We start from the raw sequence: 19,867 nt of genomic DNA on the forward strand, positions 1-19,867 counted from the left end.
GTTTTAACAGTAAAAACACTCCTCCTGCTTAGGCACCTAATGACTGTGTTTTTCTCGAAACGCAAATATTTCTTAATAATAAACTCCAGTTGCGCTTTGGCGTCTGAATATTTATTAGTGTAGGGCAGAAAGCGTCCCGTCTCCATGACTACCGCGACACGAAAGCGTCCAGTTTCCTTGGCAACAGAGCCTAGCAACGCTTCCTTGCCAACCATCCGGCGGCCTTTCCGGCGACGGCCTAGAACAAGAGGATCATGAACGAACTACAGGACTTCAGTGCTCTGGACAGCCACTCAGATTTGGAGAAGTATTTCACCGTGTTTGAAGGCTCGTCGCAGGAGGACGTGGCCTACGCGAAGGTCTTCTGGAATTCGCTGTCTCTGCAGCCGCCAGTAGAGTCCAGCCTGGTCTCTGTAGACATCAGGCAGCGGCTGAAGGTGGCCAAGTCCCCACAACGTGAGTTATACAGTTCGGTGTGCGAGTATTTAACTCTTTGTGGGGACCCAAATTGAACTGAATTGCAAACGGTGAAATGCAGTGGACACATGACGTTATCTTTCCGCAGTGACAAGACGATGTGCTCTCCAGAACGAAAACAAAGCCACTGTGGCACCGTATTAACGTCGCTTCACCTCTCACTGCATGAGGATACGCTTTTAAAAACCAAACGCTGAATTCATGCCAAGGTTGAATAATCCGCTTTGAAATGTTATAGGGATGTACAGTGATGATCATGATTAATTGTCACAATGTGTTTTTCTGAGTAGATCATGCATAATTAGGCTTGTTTGGATTTAGTGCAGAGCAGTTTGTGAAATACTGAATAAAATATTTGTAGCTGTAGGTGTATAGTAGTAATCATCATCATCATCATCATCATCATCATCATTATTATTATTATATTACATGTGGCACTACATGTTCTATTTTTTCTGTCCCACCTGTTGTGATGCATATCATTCATCATTAAAAAGTCTTGAAGTATTGTTATATCGTATTTTTGCCATACCCCCCCCCCCAAAAAAAAGATGTAAAGATGTGATGAAAGCACAGCTATACTGCGTTCCACTGTGCAGTACTTTAAACAGATTTTCCTTATTGAAATGCAACAGTGAAAATAGCAAAATACAATGCATACCTACCATGTTTTCCAGGGTACAGGCTATCACATGTTTTCATATGTCTTGATCATGTAATCAATATGGTCATATACACACACACACATATATATATATATATATATATATATATATATATATATATATAAATTTTTTTTTGGACCATATTGGTCATAGAGAGAGAGAGAGAGAGAGAGAGAGATTTTAAAATGATTAGAATTACTACAAATAATATTGATTTAATGTATATAATAATAATAATCATTTCCAAGGCTCTCCTTGAGGAAAGGAGACATTTTACAAATCTAGACATTCTACTATTCTTATTATTCTCATTCTAACTATATAATATATTAATATAATTATATGTGTTTTACAATCTCACTGTTGTTGAAACAAAACCTTGTAAAAAACATAAAGAAACATAATTTACTTTTAATGTAAGTCCATGGAACCAAAACAATTTTTCAAGTAATTTTGAAAAACTTCTTTACAAATTTCTTTTGTAAAGAACAATGTAAAGAACAATAGGCACTTTCAAATTATGTCAAAAACTGAAAAATGTTTTTTTCCCAACAGCAGCAATAGATAGATAGATAGATAGATAGATAGATAGATAGATAGATAGATAGATAGATAGATAGATAGATAGATAGATAGATAGATAGATAGAAAGAAAGAAAACACTTTTTATGCATGTCATTGTCTAAACATCACCACAAGTTCTCCTCAAGGAAGGCCAGTATTTCTATTCACCGTCCAGTACCTGTTTTATCTAATCAACCCTTTATTATTACTCATAAACTGATTCAGGTGCTGCTGATGGGATTAAATAAATCCTTTCATTCCTGGGTGTTCAGCGAGAAGTCAGGAACTGAACCTGTTTTCTTCTAACAACTTTTTGTTCTTCTAACGTTTTAATACAAAAATGACTGGCACTGTAATGTTATATAGCATTTTACTGGTAAAAGCTACTCTAACTACTAAGATAAACAGTTTTGGACTTTGGTACAATACTTTCACTTATATATAGATGTAAGTATGTGTGTAGTATATGTTTTAAAGGAAAGTCCTAATCATTTTGTTATTGTTATTTTCCCTGTTAGCCCCCAACCGCGGTCCCAGTCTTTCATCAAACCCCAGTAAGTAACATGCTTTATTCTGCATTTCATTACTTTCTCTCCCTTTCATTCACCCTATCTGACCCCATGTCCCCCTCCAGAGAATGATGAGGTCCTTCAGAGGGCTTATCAGAGACAGATGGAGGATGAGAGGAAGAGATATATGGAAATGGTGAGGAACAATCTCTCTCTAACCTGCAGTGTCCTTGTTTGAGCATGAGGTATTACAGCTGCTCAAATTAAAATCGAAAAAGTCGGCGTCATAATTGTCATAACGATGACTTGCACAAAAAACGGGTCATAGTCTTAATGAGAAATCCAAGAGGAAATGCTTCAAACCGACTTTGCAGGCCAAGTATTGATAGCATCGGAAGATGACTCGTCCTCTCAAATGGAAGACGGTTCGATTCCGTGCTCAAGTGGCCTGTGATGTATGATGGTACTCTTTTCTGCTCTGTCTGAGATGTGCTGTGCTGGGCCCTCCATCACTCCTCTACATCTTTATATATGAAAAAGGGTATGCATAATACCATGACTGATTCAACTTGCTGTAATGTAATTACTAAAGCACTTGTGAGACCAGAGATATACAGATCATGCACAGTAAAATGAAGCTTTTATAATTCCCCTGATGAATTTCAGTTGAAGGTGGCTGACAACGACTTAAGCACTTTAAGATTCACTTGTAAATTTGTGTTTGAAGACTAGCAAACCAACCATAACTACTCTCAGGACAGCCTAAGGTGCTGCTTTTGCCTGCAATTTCTTAACTGTGATTCATCACTAATGCTTGGCCTAGAGGTGTTAAACTGTATGTAGGTTAAAGGTATGAAAAACACCTCTTGGACCTCCTGAATCCCTCAAAATCAAACTCATACATGTATCAGTATGACATCATACTGTCTATTAGGGAAAAATAGGCGCTCATTTACAAATTCAGGGAAAGGTCATTGTTTAGCAGCTTCACCTACAATCTACTATAGTACTTGATATTCCCAGTAGAGATGCAGCACTGGTTTGCCTCAGGGTGGTGCTGTAGCAAATTGGTTCACATAGTTCAGTGGTCAGCAACCCAAATGTTAAGAAAAGCCATTCAACAAAAATCAAACCACTTTGGGAACCACAGCATATTATGTCGATTTTACCATCTCGGCTGTAAATATGACTCAGTATGTGCTGATGTACTAGTACAGGCTACAAAAATATAATCTAAACGAAAATGCAGATTTACTTTGCTCTGCTTTAAGCTTTAACTCTTAAGCTATAAACACTTTTCTCACATCTCCAGCAGGAAACTTTTCTGTGGAAAAAAAAATTCTGGTTTCTGGTAACATATCTGTCACCGTTGGACTTTTCATGAGGCTGAAGTCAGCTTTTCATTCACCGGCTTCTCGGTACCATAATGTAACTGCTGCACCATTTAAGGTGAAATGGGAGAATTCGAACAGGAAGCTGACTTCAGCTTCCCAACTTTTTAGTGTTTGACATTTTCTCGTTTAAGATTAAACGTATCAGGAAAGCAGCTGGAGTGATTATAAATGTAAATAAGTGCCGTTGTCTCCAAATTATCAATGTTCGTCTTAAATCTTTCTCTTTGTCTAACTGTTAGCCACTAGCTAGGTGTGATTGTTGTCTGCATTGCTATGGTGACCAGCAGCCTGTGCATCAACCATCAGTGTTAAAGGTTGGGGAATTAGCAGATATAAGCCACATTATCTACAGCATTTAAGCCCATTTATTGTTAAAACTGTGTTAGAAAGATCCACAGCTTTATTTTTCTGCAAAGACGGTTATTTTACCTTTAGTAAAAATCAAAGTCTGCAGCCGCAACATGGCAGTAATAGAGCCGCATGTTGCCAACCTTGAACTAGTTGGTCCTTCATAGCCCAGCAACTTGAACTATATCAAGGATACCTCTGAAAAAAATTACAATATGCTGTTGTACATTTGTTAATCTGAAAACGTGCCTAATTCACCAACAGTTTGGTGGAAAGAGTGAATTGTTACTCATTTCTCAAACCAAAGACAAAAAAGGAGATATATAAGATCTCAGCTGATGTGTGGAAGACTATTACCAAACTGTAAAAGTGAATTTCCAGCATTGTTAAGCCAAACATTTTGCTGCCATTGAAGCACCATTATAGCGAGTTAGCAGCTCACCAATGCTGGACTAGCCAGCCAACGTGGTTCCTGCTGAATACCAAGGGGTATTTCACACACGGTGTAAGTTTATGCATCACCATCCTGTTCATGCTAATCTCATGTCAATCTCAGATGTGGTTTAGTCTGACTCGAAATTGACATTGTTCTTAAGACAGTTAAGGCGGTTTCTCTCATTTTCTCCTGCAGATTCCTAGCATGGCTGAGCAGTGTATGCTGACCATATTGACCACTAATGATGATAAATATTTCTCAAAACTTCTTTTACCAGTGAGCTGGCCTACAAGATAAGCATATTACAGGTGCATCTAATTGAGTTTTCTTCTATTCTTTGTAATTGTATACTAGCACTAATGGCGGATTGGGAGCTGGTTTGCAGTGGGCGGTTATAGATCTCTGATGAAAGATGACTTGAGATCAGAGGGGTTTTGCTGGGTGTGGATCTGGCAGGCAAAATCTGCTGGCTTTAAGCAAAAAGGCTCAGCAGACTGCATTAACAAAATGAACCTCCCACCAGCTTCACAGCGCACTTAAGATCACAACGTAAATTGACTCAGATGTATGCCGCCACTAAACGCCCCCGCGATTCAGGCGAGATTGTGCTGAAACTGCTGCAGCTGGATTACATCTCTGTATAAAATTTAAAGTAAAAGTAAAGTAAAAAGTATTTACTTTATTGTGAAGAATATGTGTTGGTTACAATAATAATATTCACCTGATTAGCATCGTAGTCTAGGCCACACACTCCTACATGTGCATAGGAGCATGTACTTTAAATGGGTAGGAAGGTTACCAGTATAAAGGTGAATACCAGTATGAAGTTACTCCAGGATACGTCTTTAAGCCCTTAATAAGCCAACTAGTAATAATAACAATAATAAGAAGAATTATTATCATTATTTGTTAATGTTGTTGTTATTATTATTATTATTAATGATTATTATTAAAAATCCAAACTTTTTGTTAAGTATAAGTATAGAATTTTTGTCCTGGTCATGGAAAATACTGTAGTAAAAAAAAATTCCATTTATATCACCTGCCCTTAAAGGGCCCATATCACGGAACACCAACATTTTTCTAATTTTTTAAAAAACAAAATAGTCAGATGCAGTATGTAAATATTTTAAATACTGTTCCCAGCTTCCCAGTCTCCATATATGGAAACTAAATTGCAAAAACAGCCTGTTTTAAATTGACTGTTTTTGTGATGTCACACATTTACATTTATCCACCTATTCAACTTACAGCAGTTCAGGCCCACCCATTAATGGTAAAGTTAAAAGGAGTGTTGCAGCCAGGACTGATTTTTAAAGCCAATCAGAACAGAGCTCATTTACATATATCAGTCTAAAAGATAGTAATTCTAAGGGAAGGGAGGATGGACAATTATTCTGACTGTCTTTTGTATGTTGAACCACACAAATGTCATAAGTGGTTCTCAGAGGAAAAAATATAAGACCAGAAAAAAGTGGGCTATGGGCTTTTTAACAGACACCATGATTCCTCTAAAACACAGCTCCTGATGCGTTGTGCGCTGCATATTATCAGCTAATAAAACTCTCCTGAGTGATTGTCCGTCTTCTGTGTGCACCTGATGCTTTGAATCAGGACTAATGTGATAAAAGCAGTCTGGGGCGCTTTGATTTAGAGCCCTCCATCGCTGTCCAACCCGTGTAAATTCTCCCACAGCAGAACCACCCGGGAGCCAATTCAGTAATGCTATCCCAGAGTCTGGCATCTTTAACGAGCTTCTTAGCCCCACTTAGCCCTGCGCTCCTGTGCTGATGAATGTGCTTGTGATGCCTCCATCTCTTGCTATGTCCTGCTAACCGAGGCCACTAATCGGATTAGTAGGCCAAAGCCTGCAGTGAGTACTCTGCAGATCAATTCATCTGTGAAGGGGGCTTGGAGAATTCAGGGAAAGTCTATTTATCCCACTGTGGGATCTGGAGTGAGGAAAAGCTCAGTTTGAGACTGGAAATGGCTTTAAAATGCAGATAGTGTTTAACTTTGCAAGGCCCACAGGATCACAGTCTGTGTAATTTATATCTTTTAATCATTTTATGGTTATAGAGTAACTGTAAGCGAAGCTGGAGGTGTGAAGTATGTTATATACGTTTGTTTTCTTTTTAAAATGGTATTTTGTGATTCAGACATAATAAAACGTATGGATTTTTAGCCACGTTAGATCTTTTTCTTTATACACTGCCTGACCAATAATAAGAGCCTTTGATTGTATAATTACTGCAGTGATTATGATTATGTTTCAGCTGGCAAGAATTCTTTTAACCTGACCACCGGTGTTTCCAAAACTCACTTTGTCATATTCTTCATAACCTTCATAAGCCACATTCAGAAGGTGGGTGTCATATAAGAACTTCTTTCCAGTCAAATAGGTGGGTAATGGAATTTTTAAGCCTTATAATAGAAGAAGCTGAATTCACATTTTTTGTCTACTGAACCTCGACCCATTTTTCCACAAATCTGGGCTATAAACTATAAACAGATGTCGTCTCTTCAGTGATGAACTCTGTAAAAATGATTTTTATAAAATTATACACAGAGCGTTTAAGATTTTTGGCTTTCAGCAGCAAATTGTAACATATAGCAATATGTGTGGTCATAAAACACATGTTCTGTTAATTTGAGGGGAGCTTTTACCTAAATAAATAAATAAATAAATAAAATTAAAATATACAGTTATTTCATACAGTTACACAATTATTTGCCTTACGATTTGGTCATGTAAATTCAGGTGGACAAACCAAAATATACCCCGGAGAACAAGAGGTTAATCAAGCATGTCGGAAGATGTATCCTTTGGTCGTGTGTTTCAGAAGGGTCAGATTATTGGCCTTCATCAAGCAAAGAAAACAACTAAGGAGATTGACGAAATTACTGGAATTTGGTTCAGAACTGTCCGAGTGCATTGTTAAAGCCTGGAAAGATAGTGGTGAGCCATCAACTTCATGGAAGGGTGGTCAGAAAATGTGGTCAGAAAAAAGTGTGGTCACATAAGGGCTTTAGTTTACTGGAGAACATAAAGACTGAAGTCTGGAGCAATGAAAAGGTCATGTGGTCTGACGAGTCCAGATCTACCCTATTGTAGAGCGTTTGGCCCAACAGGGTATGAAGAGAAGCGCATAAAGAGATGGATCCATCATGCCTAGTGCACATTGTACAAGCCTCTGGTGGCAGTGTTATGATCTGGGGTTGCTTCAGTTGGTCGAGTCTAGGCTAAGCAATATTATGTGGCAATAAAATGAGGTCAGCTGACTCCTTGAATGTACTGACCATCAATGGGTTTTTTCTTCGCTGGTGTATTCAAGGCCGACAATGCCAAGATTCATTGGGCTTACATTGTGAAAGAGTGGTTGGGAGAGCATGAGGAATCGTTTACTCACTTGAATGGGCACCACAGTCCTGATCTTCAGACTTTACGGAGTGGTTCGACTCTCCTGTTGTCAATACAAGATTACAAAAATTAATGCAGTAATGCCAAAAATGAATGTTGTGATGTTGCATAAGGTTGTCAACGTAAGTGAGTGTGTGCCATAATTAAAGCTAAAGACAGGCCAACCAAATATTAGTGTGCACCTTTTTTTTTCCAGGCCAAAATGTGACAACAGAAATCGTATTATTAGAGTAAAGGCGCTATTGGCTGTTTATTTGCCTTGTCATTAAAAGGATAAAAGTTCACCGTGGCTCAGGATTAATGACCTCCACAGTGTTGGTTAAACGATTCAGCCAAATAAGAGTGTAGAATGCTTTCTTTGATTACTGGAATGCAACCTGTAGTCCTGCATTTTTCAGTTTCAATGTATTTTTCATACATTTAATTAAGTTTTCTCCAGTCCACCTCAAGTTTAGTTTGTTTTGATGCAACTGCTCCTTGGTCAGCCAGTGTGAGGCCATTCAAAGGCCTGTTTTCGGGAAGCAGATGAGGCCTGGTCTTAGAAAACATTATCAGAGGTGATTATTAGATATTCTTTTAAAGCATTTAAGGACTTTAGAACTTAACCATCTATTGCACGATGTTGCCTTAGGGCAACAAACTCGTTTTTCTCACTTTACAAGAACATTATACATATTTAAAGACAATAATAGGGTTAGCAATAAAGGAAAGAGCTTGACTAAGTCAATAAAAAGCATGTATTTTGTGTCTCTGTCTCTTATATTTAATATTCAGTATACATTTTTTTTGTTATGAGAATTTACAGAAATATGTTTGTTGCCTAGAAGCAACAGTGGCAGTGGAACGGATTTAGCCAGTCATAAGCCAGGTCGCGCCACTTCAGGGAACTTGGCTTTATTCCATTTCTTCCTATAGTTTCATAGTGTTGCCTCACAGCAACATACTCCAAAAAATAGTACATTAATTGTGATGTTTATGATGTTTTTTGATGTTTTTTCATTTAATAATCAGGGCTGATTGTTAATAATCGTAACATATAATTTTATAATAATATAACTTAATAATGAAGGACCATTGTATGCAAGAAGGTGACGTTTTTTAATTGCTCTCATAATGCGTGCAGTAGAGGGTTTAAGGATTTATGTATTATCAAGAGCTTACCCTGATTGTGAAAAACAACATAGATGCATCATTTCCCAGTCACAGAACTTCATGAACTTCCCAATGTGTTGTTCTCCTTTGACCCACTGTTAAGTTATTCACTTACAGCTTGCATTTAGACTGAAGAAGAGTTCTTCCCATTTCTCCACTGCTCCACTGAGAGCAATCCACATGGAAGCCCCAGGATAGATGGCCCTCTAGAGACCAAATTCATTTCATTCAAGTCCTCTTAAGTAATTAACCTTCTTTCCTAGGCCTCCAAAGCAGAGATCTATAGACAAATGTCTGGCTTTATTAGAAAAAATAGCCTTTTCCACCGAAGAGACTCACTTAATGCTGGATGCAAAGTCAATTGTGCCATTTTTGCATCCAGTGTCTTGTGTTAGAACACAAAAGAATTCTCTCATACCATGGGTAATGTAATTTAGCCATTATACAGTTGGATGGAATTTACAGATGATTCTTTGGCGAGTCTAATTCCTTTAGATTTCACTTTGAGTGCTTTGGGAGCGTGTAGCATGAGTAATGTTTATAGCAAACGATAATAATCAAATTCGACACTGCATTACGTTACTGTAACTGATTAACCTGCTGTGAAATCATGTCTGCTTGATAAATGGCTACAGAGGCCATATTCGGAATGGAATCAATCAGATGATATTAAACTCCAGCCAGCCATGTAGCCAGAAAGTGGGTGTGTTAAATGAGAGTTATGAGGCTTGTTTAGCAGTTGTAGCGGTTGGCTGCTGCTGCAAACTGCCTTCTCAGCATCACAAAGACTATATGCACGTATGGGTTTTTGTGGGCTGAAACTCAGGTGGCTATAGACAACATCCTGGCTCGTTTTACCTTCAGTTTGGATCTTTCTTCACCCTTGTCATGATTTGTAATCAGGAATTCCAGACTGTTTTTTGCACTGTAATTCTGTCTCATACTTACTAAACTAACTTACTCCTAGAATATTCACATGTTTAACACTTTGTACATATCTAGTACAATTGTAGATCCATTAGATGTTTGTCTGATAGATTTCTGGTAGACCTTTAACATTAGCCATGAGCTTATCTGGTGTGGGTGAGAGGAACATGGGTTCTATTTTCGAGTCTTGGTTCCTTTCCGTTTAATCCTTGAGCGTTTAAGGAGTTTTCCCCTTTTGAGTCTTGGTTCCTCTCAGCGTTTCTTTGCCATACTATTAGGGAGTTTCTCCTTTTGAGTCTTGGTTTCTCTCAGTGGTTCTTCCTTATGTTCTTAAGGATTTTTTTTTTCATTTTGAGTCTTGGTTGCTTTGAGCGTTTTTTTTTTTTCGTTTGAGTCTTGGCTCCTCTTGGTGATTCTTCCTTATGTTCTTAAGGGGTTTCTCCTTTTGAGTCTTGGTTTCTCTAAGTATTTCTTCCTCATGCTCTTAGGGAGTGTCTCCTTTTAAGTCCAGGTCCCTCTCAGAGGTTCTACCTCAAGCTCTTAAGGAGTTTTTCTTCTTGAGTCTTACTTCCTCTGACTGGTTCTTCTTCATGCTCTTTGAAAGTTTTTCCTTTTGAGTCTTTGTTCCTCTTGGTGGTTCTTCCTTATGTTCTTAATTAGCTTCTCCTTTTAAGTTTTGGCTCCTCTCAGTGGTTCTTCCCTCTTCCTATTTTCCTTAGGAGTTTCTCCTTTTTAGTCTTAGTTCCTTTCAGTATTTCTTCCTCATGCTTTTAAGGAGTTTCTCCTTTTGCGTCTTGGCTCCTCCAAGCGGTTATTCTTCATGCTGTTTGGAAATTTTTCTATTTGAGTTTTGGTTCCATTGAATGGTTCTTCCTTTCAATGATGCTAGGCTCTTAGTTTCTCTTATTTACTCAGTATTTCTTGCTTATACTCTTTCTCCTTTTGAGTCTTGGTTCCTCAGAGGGGTTCTTCTTCATGCTCTTAAGAAAATTTTTCTTTTGAGTCTTGGTTCCTCATAGTATTTCTTCCTTATACTCTTAAGAAGTTTCTCCTTTTGAGTCTTAGTACCTCTCAGCGGTTCTTCCTTATGTTCTTAATAGGTTTCTCTTTATGAGTCTTGGTTCCTTTCAGTATTTCTCCCTAATGCTTTTAAAGCGTTTCTTCTTTTGAATCCTGGTTCCTCTCAGTGTTTCCTCCTCATGTTTTTTTTTTTCAGCCATGGCGCCTCTATAAACATCTATATAAATAAGTTTAACTGAACTGGACTCATTATGTGCTGCATGCCGCTTCACTGCTTGTGTCTACATTTTCTTTGAAGGCGAAGAAACGAGATGAGATCATGATGCTCTTAAAGAAGCAAAGAGAAGAGCGCATTAAGGTAAGGACTGAGGTACAGGATGAATCCACTTCACCTCCTTCGTAAAACCTTATTGCTGGTTCTCTTTACTTCTGTCTAGTTGCAAATATGACTGTGCATAATTCACCCCAGTTAGAGCCTGTGTGGATTTGGAAAGGGCAGGAGAGGACTCCTCTGGACAGCCAAGTGTTTTATTTCTCTCCTATCCATTAGAGTGCTCTCTCTCGCTGCTTCTCCCTCTCCTCAGCACTTTTTCCTCAAAGCCTCAGCACTTCTGAATCTGGCCACCCCAGAGAAAAGAGGAGTGGAGTGGGCTGGAACTGAGCCCCCACTGGGCCTTCATTTCTCTCTGGGGAAAAGGGTGATGATTAGAAGCTGCTGGGGCTTTATCCTCCCCCCGCAGCATACCCTACCAGTCATGTTTAATCAGACCATCATAGCCAGTGTCTACTTTTACATGCTTACTTTGCACAAATGTGCATAAAAGCAATACATCATTAGAGGTGTGTTGCAGGGATTTTATCTTGATTAATGTGAAGCAGACAAGTTTGGTTTAAAACCAAAAAATATTATACATTTTTCTGCATTTTCCCTCGAGTCCAATTACACTATGTGTGGCTTTTAGCAAAAAAAAACAGTCGTAATTCATTCTTATAGGACCTTTCTTTACCCCTTAGAATTAAGTAGGCTGTTTTGGTGACTTTTCCTTTAAGATTGATATATGTATGATCTCTGCTCTGATTGGCTGCTGTGTATTGCACCTCATTCAGAAAGAAGTATTAGCTGAAACTACCCTTTATAACTTCAATGTGAATTGGCAGAGCTAAACCACTGTAGGCTGTATATATATATATATATATATATATATATATATATATATATATATATATATATATATATACACATATATGTGTGAATGTTTTGCTCTTTGTTACTTTAAAAAAACAGTGAATTCAAAACAGGCTGTTTTTGCAGCTTAGCTTCCATAATTTAACTGTCTGGACCAGAGAGTACATTGAACCATATTGTTTTTAAAAAGTGGGCAAGTTTAAAATATCCATGATATGAGCCCTTTAATAAGAATGTGTTATTAACAGTCACAATCACAACAAAAAAATCTTCCACCATACCAACAGCATGGCTGTCAAGCAATGAAACTTTTTTAAACCCCAAAAATAGAGGGACTTTTTCGTATTCCACTCACAACTATTCACTTTTATTCACAACGGATAACTTGTTATTTCATGGTAATAACAAAATGACTATAATAAAAAGTTGTTCTCTGATTATTATGGCATTTTTCATGTTATTACCATCTAAATACACTGTCTCTGTTTTGCAGTTGAGAATATTTCCTATGTAAAGCTTCCCTTGTTGTAAATCTCATGTTTCTTCATAGCTGTGAAATGTTAACTCTCTGTTCTTCACAGAAAGAGATGATATCCTTACAGCACAAGCCAAGAAGGTTGGACCTGACTGAGAGGTACCAGAGACAGTTTGAGCTGTTAAACTTCAGATTCCTTTGGGGATGCAGCAGTAGAGAAATGATGCTTGGAATTGCTTACAATAAAAGAGGCAGGGTGCGTAATAGAGGCCTGCATTGATCATGTGGCTACAGAGGCAGTAACCCTATCCTGACTGGGAATTTACTGCTGGGGAAAGAGGGAGGTGGAGCTGTTTTGCTGAGGCTGCTGCCATAAATCAGATCTAATTAAAATAAAGGAGAACAAATAATTGGCTACTCCCTTTTAATTCTCGGTAGAGGAATTGCTCCAACTTTACAGGTAAGAGAGTTTTGTGGGCTGGGTTTTGTACATGCATTTGACAAAAAACAGGACAAATTGAGGCTGACTTTGTGAAGTGTTTTTTTCCTTTAACAAAAGCTAAATTTTTAATTTTTTACAATGGAAATGGTGCATTAAGTTACTCAGATTTAGAGTCAGTGACATGTGTAGGACTTTCAGAAGACCAAGAGTGAGGATATATTCCACTGTTAATCTGTCATTCTGACATGGTAAACCTGAAGACCTGACCTGGGGGAGAGCTCGCTTGCCTGTATCTACCTACATACCACAGAGAAAAAAAACAGTGTGGACAGTTTTCTGTTTGGTGTTTCAGAAATATATGCCTTTATTTAACTTATTCAACTTTATTCAACACGAAATAAGAACATGCCTGTTGCCCTTTACATTGTGTGTAAATTTAATGAAGAAGTGACCAAAAGAAAAATAGCCCAAAATTACTTGGAATTTTTTTGGTTCCATTAACTTACATGAAAAGTAAAGAATGTTTTTTTTCCTTCTCCCTGGAAAAGAGATTTGAGCTTTTTATATACATGGTATCTCTCGCTCTCTATCTCTCTCTGTGTTTGTGTGTAGGGTTTTTTCAAATTTTCCCTTTTAGATTTTAAGTGACAATAAGTATAAAAGACATCATTTATTTCCCGAATTTAACAAATTGGGGACAAAAAAAATAACAATAAAATGTGGCCTATATAAAAAAATATTTGCTTATTTTTTATATTTCTAATATGTTAAATTCAGTATATAAATAGATATTGTAACAAGTGAGGAAGCGGACGCATGTGCTGAGATAAGCGACTTTTAATGTGGGCAAATCCAGGGTCATGGTCAAGACGGTCCAGGATCAAATGGAGTCTGTCAACATGGAGAGAATAGGGGTCAGACATGACAAAAGAACACAGAAATCCAAATACTTCACACCAAGCACGGTCAAACAACAAACAGTACAACAAGAACAAAGACCCGCAAAACAAAGGGCAAAGCACAGGGCTTAAATAACACAGGGTAAACGAGGGACAGGTGGGAAACAGGTGGAGACAATCAAGGGTGGAGTCATGAAACAAGGGGGCTGGACTAAAAACCAAAACAAAAACACATGGGCCAAACCACAACACAACACGAACACATGGACAGGACTGGGAGGGGACAATCGTGACAGATCCCCCCACAAAACCAAAAAACACAACAGAACCAAACCAAAACAGACACCAAGGACAGGACTAAACAAGCACAGACACAGAAGCAGGAACAACGGGCACAGAAGCAGAAGCAGGAACAACAGGCACAGAAGCAGGAACATGAGCGGAAGCCAAAGGCACAGACACTGGGACAGGAGAGGGAACAGGAACCACAGGCACAGAAGCAGGAACACAAGCCGGAGCAGGAACAGGAGCAGACCCAAACGAAGAACATGGAACAGAAGCCGGAACAGAGACACGAGAAACAGGAGACGGAACCGAAGAAATACCAGACACAGGAACAAATGAAACAGGAACAGAACGAGGTTGAAACATGGAGGGAGGACGAGGAAAACAAGAATGTAACACAGACCAAGCAAACAACAGGGGAACAGGGACCAAAACTGACACCGGCACAGAAATGGACACACAGACAGACACTGGGACAGAAACGGAAGGAGAGACAGAAACGGGAACCACCACAGGAACGGGAAATGGCACAGACACAATAGAAGGGAACAAGGACAGAGGAGGGTAAGAACGAAGGAAAAGGCAAAACAGGAGACACAGAAGGATCAGAAGGCCCATGGGGAAAAGACACGGGAGAAACGGGAGGCCCATGGGGAACAGTAAAAACAGGAGGAATGGGAGGCCCATGGGGAGCCACAGACACAGGCGAGGGCGGGATGGGCGGGAACAAAAGGGCTGCGACGTCCACGTAGGCAGGTGAGCCTACAACGATGTCCACAGAGGCAGGCGAGCCTGCAACGACATCTGGCGTTGCAACTGGCGGCAGGGAGTGTCGCAGGGCGCAGCCGCGGGATCAGGAATGCCGCGGGGTGCGGCCACAGGATCAGGAACTTGAGCTGGGGACTGCAGCTCCAACCTGGAGGAACAAACAGAAATGGGACCCTCTCAGCCGTTCCAAAGGTTCACTTCAGCAGCTCGCATTGGTGCTTGAGAATGAGCCGAGTACCATAGTAATGGTTATCTGAATGTTCCTGCCGTCTAACCACATTTAGCGCTGCAGGTCACTCCTCCCTGCAGAGTTGTTCAAAACAGGCAGACCCAAGGTACTTACCTGAGTGCTCGTCGTCTAAACCAAAGACAGGATGGTCCTTCACCTTCCTACAGGACCGACGAGATGCCCCTGTACCCTCAGTGCCAGGGGATTTGCTCTCATTGGCTTGGTGGCGTTGAAACATGGGTAACTCGGGCTGCGTGGAAACAGCCGGAGTTCGTCCCAATGGAACAGCCACAAACCAGTATCTCGCTAACTCGCTGCATCCTTAGTGGGCTGGTCTTTCTGTAATGCCGGGGAGCGAGGAGGCAGACGCATGTGCTGAGATAAGTGACTTTTATTGTGGGCAAATCCAGGGTCATGGTCAAGACGGTCCAGGATCAAATGGAGTCTGTCAACATGGAGAGAATAGGGGTCAGACATGACAAAAGAACACAGAAATCCAAATACTTCACACCAAGCATGGTCAAACAACAAACAGTACAACCAGAACAAAGACCAGCAAAACAAAGGGCAAAGCACAGGGCTTAAATAACACAGGGCAAACGAGGGACAGGCGGGAAACAGGTGGAGACAATCAGGGGTGGAGTCATGAAACGAGGGGGCTGGACTAAAAACCAAAACAAAAACACATGGGCCAAACCAAAACGCAACACAAACACATGGAGGCAGGCGAGCCTGCAACGACCTCCACGGAGGCAGGTGAGCCTGCAATGATGTCCACGGAGGCAGGTGAGCCTGCAACAACGTCCAGAGTCGCGGCGACCGGCGGCGGGTCTGGAGGTGCATAAGTGTCGCGGGGTGCGGCCACGGGATCAGGCTTGCAGCAGGGTGCAGCCACGGGATCAGGAACTCGGGCTGGGGGACTGCTGCTCCAACCTGGAGGAACATACAGAAATGAGACCCATTCGGCTGTTCCCAATGGGGATTGGAGGGGCCAATTGTGACAGATACTTTGCACTAAACATAGCAGAAGATTTTACATATATATATATATATAATCACTGCTGTTGGAAAATCTCCAAAATGAGAACTTTACAGGAGAAGGAAAAAACATACTTTACTTTTGATGTTTTTCAATAGAACCAGACATTTTTCCAAGGACTTTGGGGCCATTTCATTAATTTGACACATACATATAATTAAATCTAAAGGGCAACAAAAACTGAAAAACTGCTAAAATGCAAATTCAAGGTTTTGTTTCTGATCTACATATATGTATATATAATAAGCTACAGTTGAGCCAAGACAGTTCAAATCCATTGATTTACTGTCTTACTATATAAAACCGTTCTTTTGCTGATTAATGTATGATGTGCCTCATTCTGTAACACTTTCCCTAAATCACTAATGATGGCTACTCTGTGGGTATTAGCTGGCAGCTGAGGTGAGGATGAACAGTGCAGCACTTACTTTACTGCTGATAGAACATTTCTAGTATGTGAATCTTTAAATGATGGCAGAGTACACGGGCAGCAGCTCTCAGTGCGACTCCTATAGAGACCACAAGCTCTGCACCTTTTTGTGTGATGCTGTAGCCTGGTAATTAGCTGAGGGGTTGAAACATTTGTGTTAGATTAGGAACAACATAACTGTGTGTAGCACAACCTAGTACAATGTGTTTTATGTCTTTTCAAGTCTGCTTACTGACTATAATTGTATTATACTGTGTTTTTACAGGGTTTCTCTAAAGACTCCACCTGAGGTTCTGGAGCAGGACATAAAGGAAGTCCAAGCGTTAATATGAAGGGCACCTTCAGTTGTTCACAGTAACCAGAGACATTCCTCCTCTCCTACTACAAACATCTCTGTTTAAGACATTTTAGATTCTGGAGAGTCAGCACGTTAAGAGTGAATGGCTTTATCGGCTGTGTCAGAGAAAACAGTGAGAATTCTTGCAAATATTTGCCTTATTGAGAAATATCTCATAGCCATTTATAGCAAAGTAGTCCCCATGAAGCAGTCACCACTGAGGCTGGCTCACCACACTCCACTTTAGTTACCACTTCATATCCATGACTTCATGCTACAGATTCAGCAGAGCAGTGCAAACAAATTGTACAAAAGACACAGTATTATGCCAATCCATGTTATTAAAATGGGACACCTTTACTGTCAAAGCGAGTTAATTTCTTCACACTGTGAAAAACAGAGCTTGATACTTTAATGAACATATTATGGTTCATTTTGCTTGTGATATGCATGAACGTTATGGTTATGACTGACATTTGTGTGTCTGTTGAAGAAATTTCAAAGTAAGCCTGTCCAGTTGCTTAATCATATTTCCATTTTTGTCATTTTTGTCATTTTTCACTTGAAAATGGCAGTTGCCCTTCACATTGTGTGTAAATTTCATGATGAATGGACCAAAATAAATGTCAAGCCAGAATGACTTGGTAAAAAACCCGGGTTCCATTGACTTACATTAAAAATAAAGCAGGTTTTTTTCTTTTTCCTGTAAAGTTTTCATTTTGGAGACACAAAGTTTTGTTCTGACAACAGCGAATTGTATCTTTAACATGGGTATAAATCATAAGCACAACAAAACAGCATTCACCCATAAGCCTCCTGGTACTGGATTTGCGATAACGCTGCCTTTAAAGATGTGCAAGTTCCCCCCACACCATGACAGATGCTGGCTTTTGAAAATCATACAGGCAACAATCTGGATGACCCTTTGCTTCTTTGGCTTAGAGATCACAGCGTCCATTAATGCCATAACTAATCAGAAAGATTGACTCACCAGACCACAGTAGATGTTTCTACAGCTCAAGCTCAGAGAAGACGTCACGTTTCTGGACTTTACTATAGCAAATGGCTTCCACTGTGCTTGGTGCAGTCTTTAATTTGTGGAAGCAGTGATAGATGGTGTTTATCTGTCAGCGCATGTGGTGGTATCTCTGCATTTCCTGAATCTTTGGTGGATATTATGCACTGTAAAAGCTAAAATACCTCAAATCCTTACACTACTGAGTTGAGTAATGTTATTTTTAAACTGTTGGATTTTCTGCTGATGCATTGGCAAAGTGGCGAGACTCAACCCATCCTCATGAAGGACTCGGCCTTATCTGGACACTTCTTTTATGTTTGAGCATCATTGTACCACCTGTTTAAGATATTGTTTGACCATTTCACAACATTCCTAGTCGTACCTTTCTCCTGTCCCAACCTTTTTTAAATGGGTTGCGGGCATTCGTTTCAGAATGAGGGTATGTCTACAAAAATAATAAAGTTGATACGGAAAAATCTTATATATTTTGGTTTTGTACAGGTTGTGTTCAGATATAGGTCCATTTAGATTTATAAATCACTGGTTTCTAGGCTTTTTTGTATTTTACCTACTATACCAGCTTTTTTGAAATTGGGTTTGTATATATGTCTTTTTTGGCCAAAATATGTGAACTATTTAATAACTGATGTGACCCCCTGAAGATCCTGTAACTGCTGATCAGCTCGGCATATTGACTTGGCCCATTCCTTCTTACCAAGCTGCTTCAATTGGTGGGCTTTCTTGCATGAATGCTATGTCTTAGTTCCTGCCCCAACATTTAGAATGGTTTCGGGTCTGGACTTTGACTAAGCCATTCCAAAATACTACATTTATTCTGCTTTAACCAGTGGTTCTAGAGTAGATTTTGTGTTTTGGTGTTTTAGTGCCACTGTCTTTCTGCAGGAGCCTTATATTGAGGTTCAGTTCATGAATGAATGCCCTTCATTCTTCAGTCACATTTTATTGTTACTGAACATTCTGGCAAGCTGTCCAATGGTGACAGCAAAACAGTCCTAAACCATGACGCTTCCACCACCATGTTTCATATATACAGTATGTACAGTCACACTATACATACAGTATATCGCTGTTTTCTGAAGAAAACCTTCTATCTCCATTTTTGTTGCTTTTTAGTTTTTACATCATTTGAAAACACGTTGCCCTTTACATTGCATGTAAATTGACTTACATTAAAAGTGAAGTACATAGGTTTTTGCTTTTCCTATAAAATTCATCATTTTGGAGATACAAGGTTGTCCTCTGACAACAACAATATACGTTTAGAGAACATCCACATAACATAAAGATCAGGTCTGGGTCATCCCATGGATGGTTTTATAGGCTCATTCCTGTTAAGGGCCCTGATGAGCAATTATGACAAAATTTAAACAGCTTTTTTGACTTACGGTGGGAACTTTACTAGCACAACAGTGAAAAATGAACTAATTTTGAACTAATTTCTCACGGGGATCAACCCCCTGACTCTCGCACAAGCTAGCATTCCAATCAAGGACCCTTCCAACATTTGTGCCCAGGGGCAGATAACTCGATGATCCAGGCCTGGTAAAGGTTCTATACCATTATAAGGCTCGTTCATTGAAAATTCTGAATTATGTGGAGGTTCTTCAAACTTTTAAAACGTTCTTCAGGCTCCCATCCACTGAAAGGCTCCAAAAGTGGGGGCCAACATGGGGTTATCACCACTGCAGAACTGTAGCTAATTCGGTCCATTGGAGAAACTATGGTGGACTAACGAGCACATTAATGCAAAAAAAGCCCCTCTAATCTCTAATGAGGGTCAGAAGAATGGCCGAGGCTGTCCTAAATCACCCTTTCACTTTTTCTA

General features: G+C 39.6%; 1 protein-coding gene across 3 annotated transcripts; it reads left to right on the forward strand.

Annotated features, from left to right (window-relative positions):
- Window positions 1-240: 240 nt before the first annotated feature.
- On the forward strand, window positions 241-17,640 carry hoatz (HOATZ cilia and flagella associated protein). Of its 3 annotated transcripts, none has more exons than XM_037533518.1 (6): window positions 241-456; window positions 2,225-2,260; window positions 2,341-2,411; window positions 11,212-11,271; window positions 12,681-12,830; window positions 16,932-17,640. In XM_037533518.1, exons 1-6 carry the CDS (start codon window positions 255-257, stop codon window positions 16,953-16,955), a joined length of 543 nt encoding a protein of 180 aa, XP_037389415.1. In that variant the 5' UTR covers window positions 241-254; the 3' UTR covers window positions 16,956-17,640. The 3 variants fall into 3 exon arrangements, with proteins under 3 accessions (XP_037389415.1, XP_017552934.1, XP_037389414.1); XM_017697445.2 differs by having other exon boundaries at window positions 12,681-12,733; XM_037533517.1 differs by lacking the exon at window positions 16,932-17,640 and having other exon boundaries at window positions 12,681-12,984.
- The last annotated feature ends 2,227 nt before the right edge of the window (window positions 17,641-19,867 follow it).

This window comes from Pygocentrus nattereri, chromosome 23, assembly GCF_015220715.1.
Source record: "Pygocentrus nattereri isolate fPygNat1 chromosome 23, fPygNat1.pri, whole genome shotgun sequence".
In the NCBI taxonomy this organism is placed as follows: Eukaryota; Metazoa; Chordata; class Actinopteri; order Characiformes; family Serrasalmidae; genus Pygocentrus; species Pygocentrus nattereri.

Coding starts and splice junctions, on each gene's coding strand:
- hoatz (XM_037533518.1), top strand. CDS start 255: ATGAACGAACTACAGGACTTCAGTGCTCTGGACAGCCACTCAGATTTG. Junction 457..2,224: donor GGTGGCCAAGTCCCCACAAC/GTGAGTTATACA, acceptor TTTCCCTGTTAG/CCCCCAACCGCGGTCCCAGT. Junction 11,272..12,680: donor AAAGAGAAGAGCGCATTAAG/GTAAGGACTGAG, acceptor TGTTCTTCACAG/AAAGAGATGATATCCTTACA.